We start from the raw sequence: 21179 nt of genomic DNA on the forward strand, positions 1-21179 counted from the left end.
GCTTCCTGACCTGCATACAGATTTCTCAAGAGGCAGGTCAGGTGGTCTGGTATTCCCATGTCTTTCAGAATTGTCCATAGTTTATTGTGATCCACACAGTCAAAGGCTTTGGCGTAGTCAATAAAGCAGAAATAGATGTTTTTCTGGAACTCTCTCACTTTAAAACTTAGTTACTTTTAATTCTTCTTGAAAAATAAGGGCAATGAAAGGTGTACATTTTCCTACATGTATAATTTAGCTCTGTCTCATAAATAAAAGTTATTCATTTCAATATCTCCTCAATGGTTTTTTTTTTTTTTGTAACTCAGTTTTCCACCCCGGGCTTATTTTAGAATTTAATCTCTAAATACTGAGTATGTCTTAGTGGCTTTTCAATATTCATTTGTAATTTAATTTATTTGCAATCAGGGAATATTATCTGTATAATTTTCAAAGATTTTCTTTGTGGCCATGTATATAAATCAACTTTTACATAATATTTGCAAAAGGATGAATAGTCTCTAGCTTTTAGGTCAGGCTAATATTCGTTTCATAAACATCCTAAACTCTGAAGTTGTTTAAAAATACAAAACAGTATTCTATACCCTAGGACTAAAAACAAAAACAAAATTAGAAAATGACAAGCAAAATTTAACTTTGAAAACGATGGGTTTCTTAGCCAGAAAGGCCTAATTCACATTTCAAAACATCTGAGGTTCTTGAAATCCTTTTCTCAAAGTTAACTATAAATATTAATAAGACAACTGCTATCAACACACAAAGACGTTATTATTAATAGTTAGTAATAAAGTCTGGAAAAAAGACTCACCATCATGGGGAAAACGACTGCAGCAGCAGAGGCTTTTATCACCCACAGGAGGACCAGGCAGGTGAGCTGGACGACGGTGAAGACGTGCACCTTCCAGAGAGGCACGTAACGCAGGTAAATCAGGTCGGGCTGGTGCTTGGCTGGCATGCCAAATAGCTTAATACGGTCGAAGAACTGGGTATCAAGTGGAGAACAAAACAGGAGAAAGTTTTCAACAAAAATGGCATTTCTGCTACGTAGGAGAAGAAACTGTATCTACTTTAGGGTAACTTCCCTGGTGCCAAGATGTCCTGATAACACAGGAGAGTGTTTCAGTTGACAACATCTTCATCCAGGAGAAAAAAAGCAAGGCAACCATTTGAACGAATGTGATTTCATGAATCAGAAACTCAAGTCAACATGTTTTAAATTGGGGAATTAAACTAGCTCCACAAATTTATCTATGAAAAAACGCACAACTCATTTAATCTTTTTGACCTCTTTTTCTAATATGTAAAATAAGAGAGTAACAATCTCCTAAAGTTCTTTCTAGATCTAACATGACCAATTTCTATGAAAATAACCTGAGGTAACAATCACCAATTTTTCACCAAATGAAACAGAAACCATGAGCTGTTTCCTAGGTCTCTGAGCTTTAATTTCCTCATTTATAAACTGGGAATAAAAGCAGCCCTACACACCTCACAAAATTGTTGCAAAACAATAAAGTGAGTTAATGAGACCGTCTCCTGACCACAGGAAGGCAGACCCTGGACTGTGTGAGAACGCAAGGCTGCTGCGTCCGAGACGCCCGGTGCCCCGGAGCTGGGACCACACGCCGTCTGCGGCCGGGAGTGGTGCCAGCGCCACCCGAGCAGCTGCACGTCCTACATGACGACTGCACCCACACAAATCCTCACGCGCGCTATCGGCCTGCCCAAGAAAGGCTACAAATGAGACAAAACAGCAGTGAAATCACTGGATTCTAGCCTGTGCGCCACTGCTCGGTTAAAAATCTTCAGGGAGTCTATTTCTGCGTCACAATTTACAAAATTAGCATTTCTTCCTTTCCTGCTTTCCAAGGTTGTTTTGAGGCTAACAGAAAATCACTTAGTACTAGGCTCTATGAACTGCACTGCCCCACACAAACGGCAGGTGTTGCCATGGTTATAGAAAACTAATATCTACATTTCTTTTTCAGCAACTGAAACTGCTATTCCACATGCCAGAGATACCCTTTTGCCCCATTCCAATGCTTTTAATCCTCCCTCTTACTAAATTAGCCTTCATTAATAGTTACTTTTCATTAGCTTCAATTAAAATATGTAAGGACATAAGTCATGATTTCACTTTCAGGGGGAAAAAAATGTACAACAATAATTATTCAGAAAATGTGGACTTGAAGTCAATAGTTAATCTGCCCCCAAAATATCAGAGCTGAGAATACATCACTACCATCACAAAAACAATCTTTGAAAATGTAAAATGTTTACATTTTTCTACAAAATCATTAAATGCTTACGACTTGCCTGGATTCCTTTTAATGAGGAAACTCCCATATAAAGGAAAACACCATACAGAACAGGCATTGGAATGAACTGGAAGTAAAATGATCACAATTAGAAATCATGCAACTAAAGCAATTTCACATAAAAGATACATAAAAACACTGTGAGTTCCTATGAGATAGATTTAAAAGATCTTTCAGTGATGACAGGGAGTTCCCCGATGGCTCACTGGTAAAGAATCTGCCTGCATTGCAAGAGACACAGGAGATGCATGTTCAATCCCTGGTCAGGAAGATCTCCTGGCGGAGGAAACGGCAACCCACTCCTGTCTTCTTGCCTGGAGAGTCCCACAGAAAGAGGAGCCTGCAGGACTGCAGTCCATGCGGTCACAAAGAGTCGGACATGACTGAGCTTCACACTCAGTGATGCCACTTGTGATAATGGTGATCACACACACTTCAGTCATGACACTGAACTTTTCTATGAACAAGAAAAGCGCTAGTGTACAATAACCTGGAAGAATCGTCTTCTTAGGCTCTCTTCTGCTGATGCCAAGTCGCTTCAGTCGTGTCCGACTCTGTGCGACCCCAGAGACGGCAGCCCACCAGGCTCTGCAGTCCCTGGGATTCTCCAGGCAAGAACACTGGAGTGGGCTGCCGTTTCCTTCTCCAGTGCACGAAAGTGAAAAGTGAAAGGGAAGTCGCTCAGTTGTGTCTGACTCGTAGCGACCCCATGGACTGCAGCCCACCAGACTTCTCCATCCATGGTATTTTCCCGGCAAGAGTACTGGAGTGGGGTGCCATTGCCTTCTCCGAAGGCTCTCTTAAGAAGGGACTATGTTCCATGGTTAGGAGTACAGGCACCACAATCAGACTATTTGGCTCAAAAGCCCTTTTAACCTGTTGCTGAGACTTAACTTCTCTTTCTTTTAGCTTCTGCGTCAGATTGTCTTGAAGGTTAAAAAACTTCAAATTCATAGAATACTCAGAAAAGCACAAGGTACATATTAAACCACTCAAAAAGTGTTAGCCATGACTATCACTGTCACTACCCCTACACTGACTGTCAAGCAGCACCATTTACTGAATATGTATAATAAACAAACACCACTCCCCAGAAGAATGTTCTCATTACTTCAGCAGGAAGTGGATCCCAAACTGCCTACAAGCCCATGTCCAGGTCTTCCACAGGAAGGCTAGCAACACTGACTCAAACACCACATCAACACTCACCCAGGGAGAGACCTCTGAGGAAAGGAGAACTAACCGCCAGCCAGCGGAGAATCACAGTCACTCCCTACTCAACAACCTTGTATGTGCTTAACTAAGGACAGCGCAAGACAAGAAAACACGTCAAAAGCGTCATCAGTACCCTCGGGGAATCCCAAGATAATATTTAATCCATAAAGCAACTTTAGAATGCTAGGAAAAAATGAATAACCAGAATGGAAAAAATTAAAGATATGATTATCAAAATAATTTAAAAGAATTTTAGAATAATGATTTTGACAAGACTAAAGAGATCATTAAAATGATAAGGAAAATAGGGGAGATTTTAACAGTGAGAGTAGTGAAGAGGAATGTAACAATGTATCCAGGAGGTCTAACATCTGTCTACTTGAAAGTGAAAAAACATCTAAGAGAAAACAGAAGAGGAAATAAACAGCTGAAGAATATTCACATAGTCAAGGCACAAGTTTCCAGAGTAAAAGGATGCACAGAGAGGCAAGCAGGGTAAACTAAAAAGTACCTATCTATCTACCTAAGTACCATGGTGAAACTGCAAGACACTATGAGCCCTGGGTGTTCACTGGAAGGACTGATGTTGAAGCTGAAACTCCAGTACACTGGCCACCTGATGCGAAGAGCTAACTCATTTGAAAAGACCCTGATGTTGGGAAAGATTGAAGGCAGGAGGAGAAGGGGAAGACAGAGGATGAGATGGCTGGATGGCATCACCGACTCAATGGACATGAGTTTGGATAAACTCCGGGAGTTGGTGATGGACAGGGAGGCCTGGCGTGCTGCGGTTCATGGGGTCGCAAAGAGTTGGACATGACTGAGTAACTGAATTGAACTGAGAAAGGTAAAAAATGCTTCTGAAGATACAAACACCAAAAAGATATCAGATCTCTTATCAGAACCACTGATCTTCAAGAAACAACAACTTTAAGACTCAAAGAAAAATACATCTGAACCTTGAAATGAATACCCATCTATTAAACAAATGTGAGTAATTTGAAATATGCAAGAACTCTGAAAGTTCACTAATTATAGTACCATACATGCAAAAATTACTCAACGAATTCCTTTAGCATTATAAAAAAATTCATTTAGCAATACAAGAAAAAGTGGAACATGTATATGTACTTTTTTAAAAAGAGAAGTTAACAGATATTAAGAAAACTTATTAGGCTATTATTCTAAAACAGTAGGAGCTTGGGAAATGAGACGTATTTCTGCCTCCACACAGGCTGATCTCACTGCTTAGTCCTCGGCAAGTATTTTTATATCATCATAACACTGATTACATATCTCCCAAAGGTTTACATTTCTATAATTTAACTTAGAAAAAAAGGAAAAAGAGTGTAAATGTGGGCAACCTTTACCATAAAAAAATGTAGCCAACCAAAAAACAAGTGATGAAAGGGAGAAGGGGATGTGGGGGTAAATCCTCACGAAAGATATAACCTCAGATCAGAGGCTCTCAAGCTTTTTGGTCTAAGGACCCCTTTTCACTCCTAACAAGTACAGAGAACCCTCCTCCCAAATATTTTTGCCTATGTGGATTCTATACTCAGAGAGATACATAAATAGATAAGCAGTTAGTTGTATCGGAAATTGATACTCACCACACTAGAAATTAAAAGAAAAATTTTAAATAGTTTTTCTTAGTTCATTTCAAAATAATAAATGCCTTACAAGGTAATACAAAGAATATACTTTTACTGGAAAGCTGTAATTTGCAAAGAACGTAAGATTAAGTGAGAAGAGCAGCAGTACTCCGTGTCCCTGTAAACCTCTTCAGTGGGTGGCTAACAGAGGACCCCATGCTCACGCCTGCATCTAGCTCGGTGTGCTGCCTCCACGGTTCTGGCCAGAGGCCGAGAGGACAACCCCGCCTCACACAGGCGCACGCCTGGGCAAGCGCTGCTCTGCAACCCCAGACAGAGGTCCTTGGGCGAGCCTTTAAGAATCACTGTATTAGGCAGTGAGAATCACTATTTTCACTATTTCATTAAAGATAATAAAGTTAGAAATAACATTATAAAAGTACATAGAACCGTAATGGCATTGACTAACAAAATATCTTATAAAACAAAGGAGTAAAGTGTTAACGTCTACAGAGTTGCTTTTGGAAAGTGAGATAAAACAAGCTTTTCATTTTAGAGCTTTCTTGATATTCTACTTGAATTTTTCTGCTGCTACTGCTAAGTCACTTCAGTCGTGTCCGACTCTGTGCAACCCCATAGACGGCAGCCCACCAGGTTCCCCCGTCCCTGGGATTCCCTAGGCAAGAACGCGGGAACGGGCTGCCATTTCCTTCTCCAATGCATGAAAGTGAAAAGTGAAAGTGAAGTCGCTCAGTCGTGTCCGACTCCCAGCGACCCCATGGACTGCAGCCCGCCAGACTCCTCCATCCATGGGATTTTCCAGGCAAAAGTATTGGAGTGGGGTGCCATTGCCTTCTGCTTATATGCAATTAATACTTTAAAATGTTTGAAACTACTAAAAAAAACCATGTAAAGGGCAACCTTGGTCAGTAGGGGGCAGCATCCACACCAGATGGCTCCGCACGCTTCTCCTCGTCTCTTGCTGTTGTAACAAGACACTCACCACCATGAAGAAACTACCCATCTGTCTATCTGTTTCACCACCCAGACTGCCAAATTCTTCAAAGTAGACACTGTCCTATTTGTTATTGTTTCCTCAGTAACTAACAGTACAGAAAGTACTCAACAAATATTTGGCCAATTAGCTGGCTCCACGAAAGAAGGCCAAAGAATTCTAGTACTAACAACAGTTTTTTTAGTTAATTCGTTACACACATGCATACAATGCTCCACATTTGTACTGTAATTTATAAATAGTTTACAAACAAAAAAAACAATGGAGTTGAGCTCTTTCATGATGAACAAAAAATACCAGATTATATACTTAGCTAGGTTTGCTATGACTGTTTTTTTGTTAAATTACCAGATTCCGCAGAATATGTATAGTAAACCTCAGATGTGACTAAAAGATATGAGTGTTACTACTTATATCTCATTTAGTTCATCAGAAGAATGTACTAATTAATAGCAGTATCTTCTTTACATTTCAATTAAATTACTGTTTCATCCACCTTTCAATATTACTTCCTCTAATATGCTTATTAAATTCTCTAGGTATATTCTTCTTTTAGATTGTAACTAAGCCACAGATGAACTTCTTCCAAATCTCTAGCCTTCAATACTATCCTTTCACATTATTTTTCAAAAGGATACAATCTAACCCTGATGCCTACCATGGCAACCACCATTCCAAAATATTATTTTCCAAGTAAACTCTAGGAAATGAAACTATTTTAGATATTTTAACGTTTCATTTTCATACCACCAAGTATAAATTTTATGACAAAAAAAAGATTTTTAAAACATTGTAACAAAGAGATTTTACCTTTAGTACTGAAGTCATGAACACAGACAGGCCCATTAGAATAAAAATCATTAGCCCTGTCACCCGCTGTTCACGAATGCCCAAAAACTTGGGCTGCTCCCCAGGAGCAGAGCATTCAGATTCCACTTTCAGGCTGTTGACGTGACTTATGGACAACACGGTTGCAGCCACAAACCATGGAAGTCCCATGACAGAGCACACTCCCAGCATGACGCCAACCACGAGCAGGTCAAGGTGGTAGCCAGCTCCTTTCTGAAAAGGGAAACCAGCACGAATATTTGTCAGCATATGCTGTTCTTTCAGGTTCAAATTCTGCACTACTCATAAAGAGAGAAGAAACTAATGTTCACCACCTCCAACTCAAAGAAACAAATCTTGGGACACATTCTGAAAACTACCTTCAACTTGTGCTCCTTTCTGTTGATGATGACGGCTGTAATCTGCTGATCCATGAAGATGAGGATGGTGCACAGCAGAGCTGGAATGGCAGCTATCACTAAGGTCCACCAAGGGTTGTCTCCCAGGGGGCTTATGACCCAGCCCCTACTTTTATCAGTAGGCTGTTAAAACATCGAAAAGTTCAAAGGAAGAAAGAAAAGTTTTCTTCTAACAGCACAGACTGTGTCTACCCTCAGGAAATGCCAAGGGGTTGGAAAGAACTGGACACTGGACTCTGTCGTGAATTATCTGCAGAGACGCTAGTGGGGATTTTCTTGTCCCCGAGGCAGGTCCCTGCGCACGTGACTGAGCCACTCTCTCCATCTGGAGGTAGAATTTGCGTTCTCCCCTTGGACCCGGGAACAAGGCCATGGTGACCCTGTGATCCTGCATCTTGACCTGGGAAGACCTTGCTGCTGCTTTTCTAGCCTCCTGGAGCCCCGGGGTTAAGCTCTTGAGTAAGCCTGGATGAGCTTTCTTGAGGATGAGACACAGGATGATGAGACAGGGGTAGGAGGCAGCTACCAGTCCCTTCATTCAGCCCTCTGTGCTGAGCTCCCAGACATGCCCCCACCGAGGCAGTAAAGACAGCAGACACCCAAAGATCCCACAGCAGGAGACCAGATCACCCCACCTCAGCCTAGGGCCAACGCCACAGATTTAGGAACAAAAAGAACTGTTGTTTAAGGATATGATGTTTTAGGAGATTTGTTATGCAGAAATAGGTAAGTGAAGCAGAGTTTCATTTCAACACACGCCTATCCACTCCATATAAAGTGAAGTCAGACAATCTACTAGGTCAACTCTTAAAACTATTAATAAACTGCCTTGAAGATCCTACAGACCAGTCACCATGACAGCATCAGCACTCAGTCTGTACTGGGCCTCAGACCACTGTTCTTCCAAAGCAGGGACTGACAAAAACCTGACACTTTATCAGATACTAATATATTTCACTGCTGTAACATAAAATCCGCTTTATAATGAAACATTTTTAAAGCTGTAAAGAATCTAGCATTCTTGGAGGGTATTGGATATGCTGAAATTTAAGCATATTTCTATTACTTAGCCTTTATATTAAGCCAATTTTTTTCTACAAGAAAACATTTGTCAATATAAAGGGGAAACTAACCATTTTCAAATTCATATATTATCATTTCCCCACACTGATACACATGATAATGCTTCCCATTCAATACTGCACATGGATAAAAATGTTTTATCTATATAATGCATATATTCTTAACTATTTCCCCAAGTGTATTTAATAACCCTTGATTTCAGTTTTATACTTCAAAGCTAGATAAATGACTAACAAAGATATATTTGGAACCGGAATAAGGAGATGGGACCAGGATTACAGGAAATTACATTAATATAATTCACAGTTTTGTCAATTTGTAAAACTTGGTAAACACAGAATGACTTAGATATAGTCATATCTAATGACCTAAAAGTTTTAGTGGCTCAATATCTATGCTTTTAAACAAAGGTCTCCAAACTTTTTAATTTCTATACTCTTAGCAGCAAAAAGACATTTATTTACCCAAATGATTCTATATTCACTTATGCATTACATTACTAACAATTATCTTTATAGTGAAATTTGTATCATAAATATTGAGGATCATTTTCCACGATGTATTCTATTTTGGAGGACACAGGTTTTAAAAATGATTCTATTTTTTAACCCCAGTGAGAGAGAAAACAGACTAGATTTATCTTCGTTATATTATTTCTAATCCCCTTTAAATTTTATGCTTCTGAAAGAAGTCATATAATTTGTTAAACGTAAATATAGGCAATGACACAAATCCTTGACTATTAAAAATTTCCAGAAACTATTCAAAACCTACCATCTCCAACTTAAAAGGGAAAATAACTATCAGACGCTGCATTATGCAGGCTGTGGGGTCGGCAAAGGGTCAGATATGACTGACTGACTGACCAACAACAACACAAAAGATCTGTAGTTCCAATGAAACCAAAGAATTCATGGTTCCTCAGACTAAGCATCTTTTTTCTTGTGGAAAAAAATTCTTTCTTGATTCTGCTGAAAAATGTTACAAGACACTTTCCAATTACTGTCAGATGTATCAATCACTCTTCTAGAAATTTTAATTAGGATCCCCTTGCTACTCTTATAAATCAAGTTTGAGTTACTTCTTCACAAAGGAATAAAGAATGTTTCTTTCTCCTGGAGAGTGTATCATGAACTCCAGCTATGAGAGCAGGGTCAAAAATTTTCAATGACTCTGATCTCCTCACTATGAGTATTTCCACTCACTCTCTGTGATGGACTCGATTTGATACCTTCTTGCTTATTTCCTAAATATTTCCACTTGTCTCTGTTCATCTTGTCATTGTTTATATATGTGCAACGTATATATAACCTTTCCTTTCAAAGCACCAGCTCTTCACAGAGAATGTGCATATTTTAAAAATAACTACCTAGGAGGCAGTATCTTAAAGCAGTTCGGTATTTCCCAGTAACAAATAGCCAAGTGTTTTAATCCTTACCTCAAATTTTTCAGGAACATGAAGTTTAGGAGATGGAACTCCTACAAGGTAGTCAATTACAACCATTATTACTATGGTGAGAAATACAGCAAAGTCACTGATTGTCGATCGCACCTACGTTAAACGGGTTATGTTAGTATAGACACAGAAATACTGTCCTTTCTAAATAATTCATATCTTTTACAGATTAAATACGCCACTAGAAAGTGTGAATGAGTTTTTAATTAGTGATGATGCATCAGTGAAACACATTTATAACTCATATTTTCTACAAAAGATAAGAAACGCATTTCACAACTACCTATCATGTCCCTTGATGCCACTGTCTTTCTATTGTTAGCTCAGATAGGGAATACACACCTTTAAAATCTTGTTCGAATATAATTGCTTTACAATGTTGTGTTAGTTTCTGCTGTAAAATGAAGTGAAGTCACTCCATGCATACACATACTCCCCCTCCCTCCTACACCTCCCTCGCACCCAGCCCCTCTAGGTCCTCACAGGGCACTGAGCTGAGCTCCCGTGGTATACCGTAGCTTCTCACTGGCTTCCTCCCTCCCACCCAGCCCCTCTAAGTCGTCACAGGGCACTGAGCTGAGCTCCTGTGGTATACCGTAGCTTCTCACTGGCTTCCTCCCTCCCACCCAGCCCCTGTAGGTCCTCACAGGCACTGAGCTGAGCTCCCATGGTATACTGTAGCTTCTCACTGGCTTTCTGTTTTGCATATGGTGGTGTGTATGTCAATGCTACTCTCAATTCGTTCCAGCCTCCTCCTCCGCCCTACATTCACCTGTCCGTTTGCTACGCTTTTCACTGTGAATAATTTCCTTACAGCTACTTGACATAAAATTACTAACCTCAAACAATATCTTATTGTTTTGAAACAAATCAAGGAAATGAAAACTAAAACGTGAGAATTACAAGAACGACAAAATCAAACCCCAATTACCTTGGTAGGAAAATAGCGCTTGGTCTTAAATTGCTTGAGGAATGAAGACAGAAAAAACGTTGTGAAAAATAAGATAACAGACCAAAAGAGCACATCTGGAATATAAGGTCCATGGAGACTACAAGCTGATCCTACAAATGTACCGTGGTAGACTTTACATTCCTGAAAAAAGGGGGTGAAAAACAGAAAAGGGAGGGATAAAGGGGATTCTCAGATATCCAATAAATTAACGAGGAACTTCTCTGAAGTAAGATGCTACTTATCAAAAGACACGCCATTATTTTGTTTCACTTAGAAAAACACACCATCAAGTCAACATTAAAACACAATCAATTTTAAAACACATCTTGAGTTCAGAGAGGTAACAATTTGACAAATCTGTGCCTCTTAGAAATCATTGAAATAAAACAATGTATTTTGTCAAGTTACTATGTCACACACTCCCTTCTTTCAACTCTTTATTTCCTTTAGTGAGAGGTTTACATATTGAGTATTAATTCCCAAATATTTTGTTTGCATCCTTGGTCAGCAATTTTACTACTATCTTTCCATTACTTTTGAACAAGCTGCTTAAAATAAAATCAAAAGTCAGAAAATTACTACTCTGCCCTTACAATGCTGAATAAGAGATGGCTATAATACTAAATTGTTTTGGCTTTTTTGACTTTTTTCTGACTTTTCTAAAGGTGAGATTAAAGCAGTAAAGTGAACCACCGAAATATTTCCATTAATAAAATCAATAATATAATCAATAGTATAGCACAATTACGGAAGTATATTGACTTGATTTTCCTTTTGAGGGAAAAGAATAACTGAAAGACAAACAGAGATTAATGAAAACAACTGAAGTCCTTTTCTCTTTACTTATATTCTAATGAGATTCATTTTCAAAACATAACAGATCAGGTTTACTGAAAGAAAAATAGCCAAAGGAGAATCCATTATTCTCAATTTCTATGTGCTAACCTTAGTAATCTACAGTTTACAACATGGATCATAGAAATAAAAGCTACAGCTATACAAAGAAACTTAACATGGCCCTATTAGGTATCTAAAAAACCACACTGAACAGACCATGTAAGTAATCTGAAATACTAAGACATCCTATTCAACATGAAATGAGTTTTTTTGTTTTTATTTTTTTTAACAAATCACTTTCATTTGAAAACCTGAAGGAAATGGCAACCCACTCCAGTGTTCTTGCCTGGAGAATCCCAGGGATGGGGGAGCATGGTGGGCTGCCGTCTATGGGGTCGCAGAGTCGGACACGACTGAAGCAACTTAGCAGCAGCAGCAGCAGCATTAACTCTCTTTCAGAACAAAAATTACTTTTTCAATATACAATAGTTCAGCATTATTCTAAGCTGATGACTTACTGACACAGTGCTGTGTGTCCACACTGTCCCCAGAACCATCCGTGTTGATAAGATGTCATAAATCTACACTGCCCATACAACTGGCCAGCAGTCAGTCACATGACAGGACTGGGCACTTGGAGCACGTCTAGTGCAGCCAAGAAACTCAACTTTTAATTTTATTTAATGTACACTTAAATATAGACACATGTGACTGCACTGCACGGCGCAGATGTAAATGATCGGTGGGATAACACTGCAAATGAAATCCCTCCAACTACATACTCAGGAGCTAACTATCACCCTAAGAGAGAAAGAAATGACCTACAATTGCTTACATGATATAAAAAGCACCAGAGTAGCTCAGCGGATGGTGGGTTTTCACTGATACTGCTAGCGTCACTGGACACCTTTATTTCTAAATCCCAATCTGGGAAGTGACCAAAACAGCTACTCTAGAGCTAGGACAATATTTCCCAACAAAATACAAAAATATGTGTGTAACAGTCTTCAGTACCCAGTAGGTGCTCATTATACATTTCTACCCTTTTCTTCCTTTTCTTTCTGCCAATGCTCAAGTCAAACTAGTTTCTTCAAGGTAAACAGGTTCAATCTGAGCATCCCTGATCTCCTGAATAGGCAGGTCCCAGAGAGATAGCCTGAACAACAGAAGCAGGACAAGTGCGAGCTGCTGAACTGTTAACTTCAGGACCTGCAACCATAGGCCGATGAGCATATGAATCCAAGAGGAACTAGAAACCCAAAAGCATATTCACATCTTTCCAATAATTAATATCTTGGAGGGCTTCCCTGGTGCTTTCAGATGTTAAAGAATCTGCCTGCAACACAGAAGACCCAGGTTCAATACACTTTCACTTCTTTTTTTCAGTATCCTGGAAGCCAAATATAGTCCATCTTGATCTCTCTTCCCTTGATCTCAGTTTCACTTTTTTTCAGCTTCTACACTTCAGGACATGATTTTAAAAAATGTGGTAATTCCTATTTGGTCAACACAACACTATATTCTAAAAACAATATCCACCAATCAAGAAGAAAACATAGGTTTACTCAGAAAGGGGCTTCCCATGTAGCTCAGCTGGTAAAGAATCACCTGCAATGCAAGAGGCCTCAGTTCAATTCCTGGGCCGAGAAAATCCACTGGAGAACAGATAGGCTACCCACTCCAGTATTCTTGGGCTTCCCTGGTGGCTCGGCTGGTAAAAAGAATCCGCCTGCAATGCGGGAGACCTGGGTTGGATCCCTGGGTTGGGAAGATCCCCTGTAGAACGGAAAGGCTACCCATTCCAGTATTCTGGCCTGTATAGTCCATGGGGTCGCAGAGTCGGACACAACTGAGAGACTTTCACTTCATTTTACTCAGAAAAAGCTCAAGAACAAGGTTCATTGTTTGCACCAGCCTTCGCTTCATTTATACTCACAGACACAGTGAGGTTCCCCCAGGGAATGTCACGGGCTGTCACATTATTTTTCTCCCACATCTTCAGCGTTTCATTGCCAGGGTTAGAAGGCTCAACACACACACATCTGAGAAATCAGAATTGGATACAGTTTTAAGGATTCTGAACTTCATGTTTATACTGTATTAAATCAGTCACACAGTGGAGTAGTTTTTAACTTTCTTATTCCATGTTATAATGCATGGGGAAAAAAGTGAAAACATTTCAGAAACAATGGAACGGAATGAAGTTTGGTTTACATAAATAAAACAAAGAAAATGCTTACTTAATGGAACTAGTTGGACACATCCCTTGGGGCAGAACTATTTTCTTTAAAAATCTGGGAAGACACCATATTTAACATGGTCAGCCTCCAATGAATCTCATCACTTAACCCCATGGAGCTGCTGCCGCCCCAGTGCCCACACACACAACAGGCACTGGGAACCAGTACAACTTCTACTCTTGTTAATCCCACAAATTCTAGCAATTCCTTTATTCATCTTAAGAGTCACCCTTAAAGTAATGGGTAAAACATCATTTTTCAGGGCAGGACTAGGAGAGTCAAACTAATCAGAATTCAGTTCATACCCAAAACTATCTGACCTGCTTGAAAAAGCTAGAAACACACACATGAGAAAACAAATCTCTGAATATTGATTCAAAAAATGAACAGAACAAACAAAAATATTCTCAACTGGACCATGAGCTGTTTGAGAAAAGGTGGGAGGCTGGACTTTGGATTCACAGAGGCTCTGTCATTTACTAGCTCTTTGACCCAAGTCAAGTTTTAACCTCAAAGAGCCTCAGTTTCTTCATACACAAAAGGGGCTATGATACGAATGACTCACAAAGACATAATGACTAACACTGATACGAATATTAAGCAACACTCAACACAGTGTCTGCCACAAAATGTCAGCTGAACAAAGGACTTGCACACACAGAAACAATGCTGTAACCGCTGTCACGAGCTGTGAAAATCATGCTCACACTTCTTAAAAATCAGAGTAACAGGGAAAGAGAGAAGACAAAAATTTATGTTAAAAAAAATAGTTTGAGAACAAAGATGACACAAAATAGACCTGGTATCAAAGTGTTGCTAATATTTTCAAACAGGTCAACATCTTACAGGAAGCTGCAGACTCCTCCGTCCTCTGTCCATCAAAGCCGAGAGTGTGGAGGACAGAGGGGGAGGAGAAGTGTGACGCGGGAGCACGGGGCGGGGGCAGGAGGAGGAAGGGTTTTGGTCACCACCTTTCTCCGTGAAAGTTCACCAAATGCAGGCTCAAGCTCACATGAACTGTACGCAGGACAGCAAATACAGGCATCCACCTCAGAACATGTCGCTTTAATAACCTTCGTGACGTTTAAGTGTCTGCCAACCCTTTGCAACTATTATAATTACTTCTCAAATCCCATTTTTTGAGTCTTAAAATATTTTCATTTCATGCTTTATCACAAAGAAAATAATCCACTAAACAGCATACAACAGTATACTGAAATTATATTTTAAAATAACATCCACAAAAATTAATGAAAACGCACAACATGAATATTTAAATATACAGTGGGCAGTTGCCAAACAACTGAACTTAAATTGGCCGATCCAATTTAAATATGAAACCAAAAATATACACACCTGGACCAATAGTTTCATAGAATAACAGTGACTGAATTTGTTCAGTCACATTTATGTCCACTGAGTGCTTTGGTAAGATCTCACCTGTAACAAACAAGTCAACCTCCATATTGCCAGTTGGGTAGTTATAGCTTGATATACAGTGAGCATCACGTTGCAAAAAAAAAAAAAAAAAATCTGTTTTCTTTTGCTCTGAAACGTCTGCAAAAATACATTTTAATATTAGGAGAAATAGAAACACTTACGAGTAGCTGGTCAGTTCCTCTAAATTGTTGTGCATATTAAATGCATATGTTTCTCCTAAATGGAAGAGCTTCTCCAAAGCCTCGTAGATGAATATGATGCAGATGAGAGCTGCAAAAGCCTCCTCGGTGAACCGAGTGATGTAACACACCAGGCTGCTTGCATCTGTTGCAACCAAAACAATGCACAAGAAAGAAGTCCATAGACCAATACTGGTTCTCAGAGACAGATAGGAAAGGTGGTAATCTCTGTTTGGGAAGAAAAATAAATGTGGACACGATCAACATATACATGCCAAACAGTACTGGTACTTAAAATTTCCACAATAAGCAGTAAGAACAAACACATGACATTTCTAAAGACAGCTTATTACAGAATAACAAAATAATGACTAGAGAAAGCTCTATGTGCTTTTTTTTGCTTCAACTGAAGACTAGCTTGTTATTAGACTTAACGGTTATATTTTACTTATACAAAAGTTTTACAGCGAAAACCTACCAGGCAATATGTACTTAAAAACAAAGAGCTCACTTTAGAAACCAGTTATGAGGCATAAGCGACAGACACCGGCCTCCAGGACACCTGGATGTGCGCTGCTCTCTCTGCAGACCCAGGGCCCCAGTGTGAACACAGCGGCCACACCCCTGCCCCACCGTCACACCTTCACCACCACTAGCTCCGCCACCACCAGCATGACTCATTTTCCAACTCAGTTTCAAATAAGTGAGTCTAAAACAGGTCAGGCCACTACATTCTCTATTTATGTGCGTCATGCCAGATCAGAATCAGCTTGTTCAGGAAAGAAAGAACCAGAACAAGAGGAATTAGAGGAATCAAACATGTAACAGCACCAAGTTGTTCCAGGTTAAACATCCAGCTGCATTGCTCTCACCAAAGGGACAGTACTGCTGGGTCAGATTCTGAGGCCATGGGCCAGCGGCCTGCACTGACCCCGTGCATGAACACCCCCCACCCGCTGCCTGGCAGAGCCAGCATCAGCCTTCTAGACGCACCTCTTCCTAAACTTCCTAGTAAGACCGGCATACTGTACAATACCTAATTCAGATTTAACACCTTCTTACTAGGCTGAAATCTGCTAACACAAAAGATTTTTATTGTCCCCCACATGACATGCTTATCAGAATTCAAATCCACGGACTTTATACTCAAGGTGACTGGCGTGAGAGCAGAAGCCAGAGGAGGGTTTGCCACACAGTAGCCCCAAAACATTGAAAAAAAATATATATATACTGATCAGATCCTCTTTTCCAGCTATTAATAAATACACAAAGAACTTAATACAATAATATATATATATATATATATATAACTATACACTTACGTAAACACATGTGAAAAGTGGATAGCTATTACATACCTGCAGAATTTAAATAAAATTTTTTCAAACACTAAAACTGGACCTGTGCTCCCCAATATTGTGAGAGGTTGCCCAGCAAACAACGAGTAGGCAATCCCAGTTAATGACGCTCCAAAAAGAGACTCTATTGCACTCTGTTTAAGGAAAGAAGAAACGAATAAAAGTAATACATCGTGAACATATCTCTAACCTACTGTAGTACATGTAAGACACCTGAAAAATAAAAATATTAATCAAGTGGTTTAAAAAAATACAGCAAATGCAACTTTAAATCTCAAACTTAACATTTAAATAAGGAAAATTAAAAACATTTTAAATACACTACAAAATTGTTTTGTTTTAGCATACTAGAGGTGAACTTTTGCAATCAACCTTAATTTAAAGCTCAACACTGTGGGAGGTAGGGAGAGTGGGGTACATGGAAGACAGACACAAGAGGCTTCAACCCCCTCTATATAACATGATTTCCTTCTGAAGCCCGTGGTGAGGACAAAGATGCATATATTATTTCAGTATTTTGGTATGTCAAAATAGTTCATTTAAGAAAATAAAAAGTATTTGCAGTGTTTGATACCATGTGTTCCAAAAAAAATCTACTCCTTCAAATAGATGACCAAGACATCATCACATGGTCCTATCATTCTCAAATTGATTTCCAAAGACAATTTCCCACACATTTTAAAGAAATTATTCTAATATGACTGGCTTAACCAATAAATATAAAAAACGAAATGCTTAACACAAATAAATGAAAAATCTCCTGGAAACCATAGAAAAGGAAAACCCATTAAAGTTGGGTTAAAATGATAAAATGAAAGACTCAGAAAAATCTTAAAAGCTAGTAGGCCAGTTTTATTTCACCACCAATGTCACACCCTAACTGATTAGGTCATGAGTTGGGAAAATGTGTAGACTCTGCCACTACAGGGAGGTGGGGGCTGAAAGAAAACAGTTTCCATTCACAAACATTAAGGTCAACTGGAATACATGACCAGGAAAAGGGAAAGCCTAGCATTAGGAAAGCAAAGAGAAGGCACTTGTGAGAGACAGCCCTCCTGGACCTGGAGGCAGCAAGCAGCGAGCAGAGATCAGGGCTCCAGGGGACCAGATCTGAGGAAGCAGACCGCCTCCTGCGAGCCGTGAGCTGCTGAACCACGGCCACATCTCAAACTCGCCCAGCCCAACTTTCCTCATCTTTGAATGTGGGTGATGAAAGTCAGGAGAGCTTAATGAAGCAGTGTTTCTGAAAACACCAGCAGGAACACAGTCTGGCATCTGGGATGCACTCAACAAATGGTAGCAGCTCTCAACATCAGTACTAACAGCGTGTCAGAATCAAACTCACAGCAGAAACAGTTATGTCGCAAATGAGACATTCAACTCTTAGTATAAAAACAGGATCAAACCCACATACAGACTTCACTTTTGGCAAAATGAAGAAGAGTTCATGTTAACAATATATTTATGAGTTGTATGAGATAAATGTGTTTTCTTGCCCACAGACAAAAAAGACTGTCCTAGAAGACACTGATAAGCTGTTATAAAAATCCTTGGTTCAATTACAGTATGCATATTTAGAGCTCAAATCAAAGGGAAAAAATGTCTAAACATCACCCAGAAATAGAAAGCAGGGAAACAGAAACAAGGAGATGGCAGATAAAGAATGCTAATGGCTGGGGGGTGGGGTGGGTTGGGGTTGTGGAGAGGCCGAGGGGCACAGACAGAATGAACTCCCCCCGCCAGTGCTGTGTGGAAAAACCAGACTCTGCCAGGTGGAGACCTTTCTTACCCTTCCCCTCACTGCCACATTCACTAGTTCCTATACCCAGATCTACTTTTTCCCCAGTTTTAAACCATTTCTATCTTCACTGCCAAACCGAAGCCCATTTTTCCCTAGAGAAATCACAGCCCCACTCTGCTGCCTCCCCCAGCCCACATTCAGTCTCCATGCCACCCAGCAGAAGCCCGCCTTCGGCACCCCCTCAGCCCCTCCACTGCAGGGCGCGGGGCAGCCCCTGCTGGTGTCGCTGCTTTCTCTACCTCTGATTTGGTCTCTGCAAAGTTATACCGTCCAGATTTCTCATTCAAAGCTCAGGCTGTGCCCATGTCTAATCTGCTGGGCCACTTTCTCCTCACTCCCCTCCTTCTTCTGATCCACAAATGGGGATAACTTCCCACTTCTCCTCTCCCTTTAAAGTGCTAACTTCATCTATCTCAGCTTCCCACTCTGTATTTCTTTCCTACCACTCTAGAAACTCTGGATCTACACTTCCTAACGTCTCCACTTTTACCTGAAACTCCAATAAAGCACCTGAAAAGAAACACATCGTCTCCGTATCAGGTCCCTCCACAATCCTTCTGACTTCTCTGCTTCTATAGGTCTTCCTTCCTCTCACTGGTGTGCCGCCCAGCACACCACGACACAGGAACTGCATGTACACTGTCTCATCTTCCTCTCACTTAGGCCCCAGAGGACAGAAGACACATGCCCGTGTCTTACCCGTGTCCATGCTCCTCCAACGTCTAGAGTGCTACCACACACATGGGGTACTAAAGAGCAGAATGAGGTGGGGAGCCAGTGAGTGACAGTCCAAGGGGAAGAAGCAGCATCTCCGTGACGGTAACAGACAAGACACACGTCCTTGGGGACCAGCAGAAATACACATACAACTTGTGACAGCTGCTTTAAGCAGCTTACTAAATATATATATATCTGGTATAATAATAGAAAAGAATAATGTAAATGAGTCTACATAACCAAAAGGAAACTGAGTTGAAAGGAAATTTCAGTTGTCAGGTTTACCTCATGTTCAGCTTATGAAACACTTGAATTAAGCAATTATTACTACTTTAGGTTTGGTTGGTTTTTACAAAGCCTAAGATCTATAAAAGATAAACTTTCTCCAAGGAGTAAATATCATTAAACAAAATACACTTAGGAATCACAAACTGTCTCACTTAAATGCCATTAAAATGTATATAAACAGCAACAAGAAACACTTTCTCAGTTTCACACAGCAGGTGCGGCTCTGTAATCACAGCCCCAGTATGGTATTATCCAGAACAAAACATAAAAGCTTTCATTCTAGTCATGTCAATATACAGATGTAGTTTTCAGTTATACTTTCCAGTTAACACTTTTGACAACTTTCACACAAGTTTAGTAACAGCAAAATTAAACACCGCTTCAAAATCCACCATTGTCCATAATTATGCTCCCTTCTTCCCAATGGTCTGCCTGGTGGACCCACCAGGGCAGACGAGTTACTGGTAATCACATGGCTCTAACTAGTCCTATGATGCCCTGAAAGTCACAGAGCACCCACCCCCTGCCCCCAGTGAATTCTCCCACCCACGACCCACCGGGACGAGTTCAGTTCATCTGAACACCCCCACCCACTCTCCCCCCACCAAGACAATACAAGCCTTTTACTCAATTGATAAAACCATTCATCCAGCAAGCCATGAAAAACTTTTCTTTTTTTTTTTTTACCTCAACTGTGCATCTTCTCCTGTTCAAATGGCTTCCCCATGCTTTCCACAGCAATTAACCTTTGGGGGAAGTCTGCTTTGGGACGGGTTAATCATGCTGTGGGTAGATTCTTCAAATAAAAGTGGGAAGAGGGAGACAAATGCACAGACACTTGCCTCTGAGGAGCTAAGAGCCTGGCCGCTACCAATCTTTGTACTCACTATTCTGCCTTCTGTAGCTTCTCCAAGCAGCCCTCCAAAAGTGATTACAGGAGACATACAGGCACAGTATAGGAAAAGAACCGAGGCCAGGCACTGCAGACTTAATGCATCCTTGAAGTCACTCAAGAAAAAAGGTGCTTTCCTTTTGATGTCAAGTATCAAACCACCAAAAAGCCTAAATAGGTGAGATGAAACTCGTCAAACTGTACACTAGAGGATTCTGGCTGTTCACACTAAAACTATGGGCTACATAAAACTGCTGGTGCCTAGCATTTGTCAATAAAAATTAATATCCTATTTAAATAATGGTACAAATTTTAGAAGACACACTCATTTAATCTAGTCCACTGACAGCAGAAAGGTAGATCTCACTAAATTAAAGGAGACACAAACATCTATATCTTACAGACTATATACTGAAAAGACTACAGGCAAACGACTTATATAAGTAAATACAATATCAAACACAAATGTGCAAGGAAACGTACAATAAAAATAAATAAAACCTAACAGCCCATTTATGAAAATGTGTGTAAGCAATGCTATTAATC

The 21179-nt window shown here is 40.0% G+C and overlaps 1 protein-coding gene across 16 annotated transcripts in view; it reads right to left on the reverse strand.

Annotated features, from left to right (window-relative positions):
* Window positions 1-21179, reverse strand: part of SLC4A7 (solute carrier family 4 member 7) — a 124333-nt gene that overhangs the window by 22777 nt on the left and 80377 nt on the right. For all 16 annotated transcript variants that reach the window (XM_086365551.1, XM_086365547.1, XM_086365559.1 and 13 more), the window contains 10 exons: window positions 20629-20803; window positions 16936-17069; window positions 15560-15805; window positions 13655-13760; window positions 10861-11022; window positions 9912-10025; window positions 7352-7513; window positions 6954-7205; window positions 2317-2385; window positions 809-982 (listed from right to left, as the gene is read on the reverse strand). In XM_086365551.1, coding sequence (XP_086221677.1) covers window positions 809-982; window positions 2317-2385; window positions 6954-7205; window positions 7352-7513; window positions 9912-10025; window positions 10861-11022; window positions 13655-13760; window positions 15560-15805; window positions 16936-17069; window positions 20629-20803 — 1594 coding nt within the window. The remainder of the gene's footprint in view (window positions 1-808; window positions 983-2316; window positions 2386-6953; window positions 7206-7351; window positions 7514-9911; window positions 10026-10860; window positions 11023-13654; window positions 13761-15559; window positions 15806-16935; window positions 17070-20628; window positions 20804-21179) is intronic.

Source organism: Bos grunniens, chromosome 22 (assembly GCF_055505025.1).
Source record: "Bos grunniens cultivar Pamir isolate PY7600 chromosome 22, Bosgru_T2T1.0, whole genome shotgun sequence".
NCBI classification, from domain to species: Eukaryota; Metazoa; Chordata; class Mammalia; order Artiodactyla; family Bovidae; genus Bos; species Bos grunniens.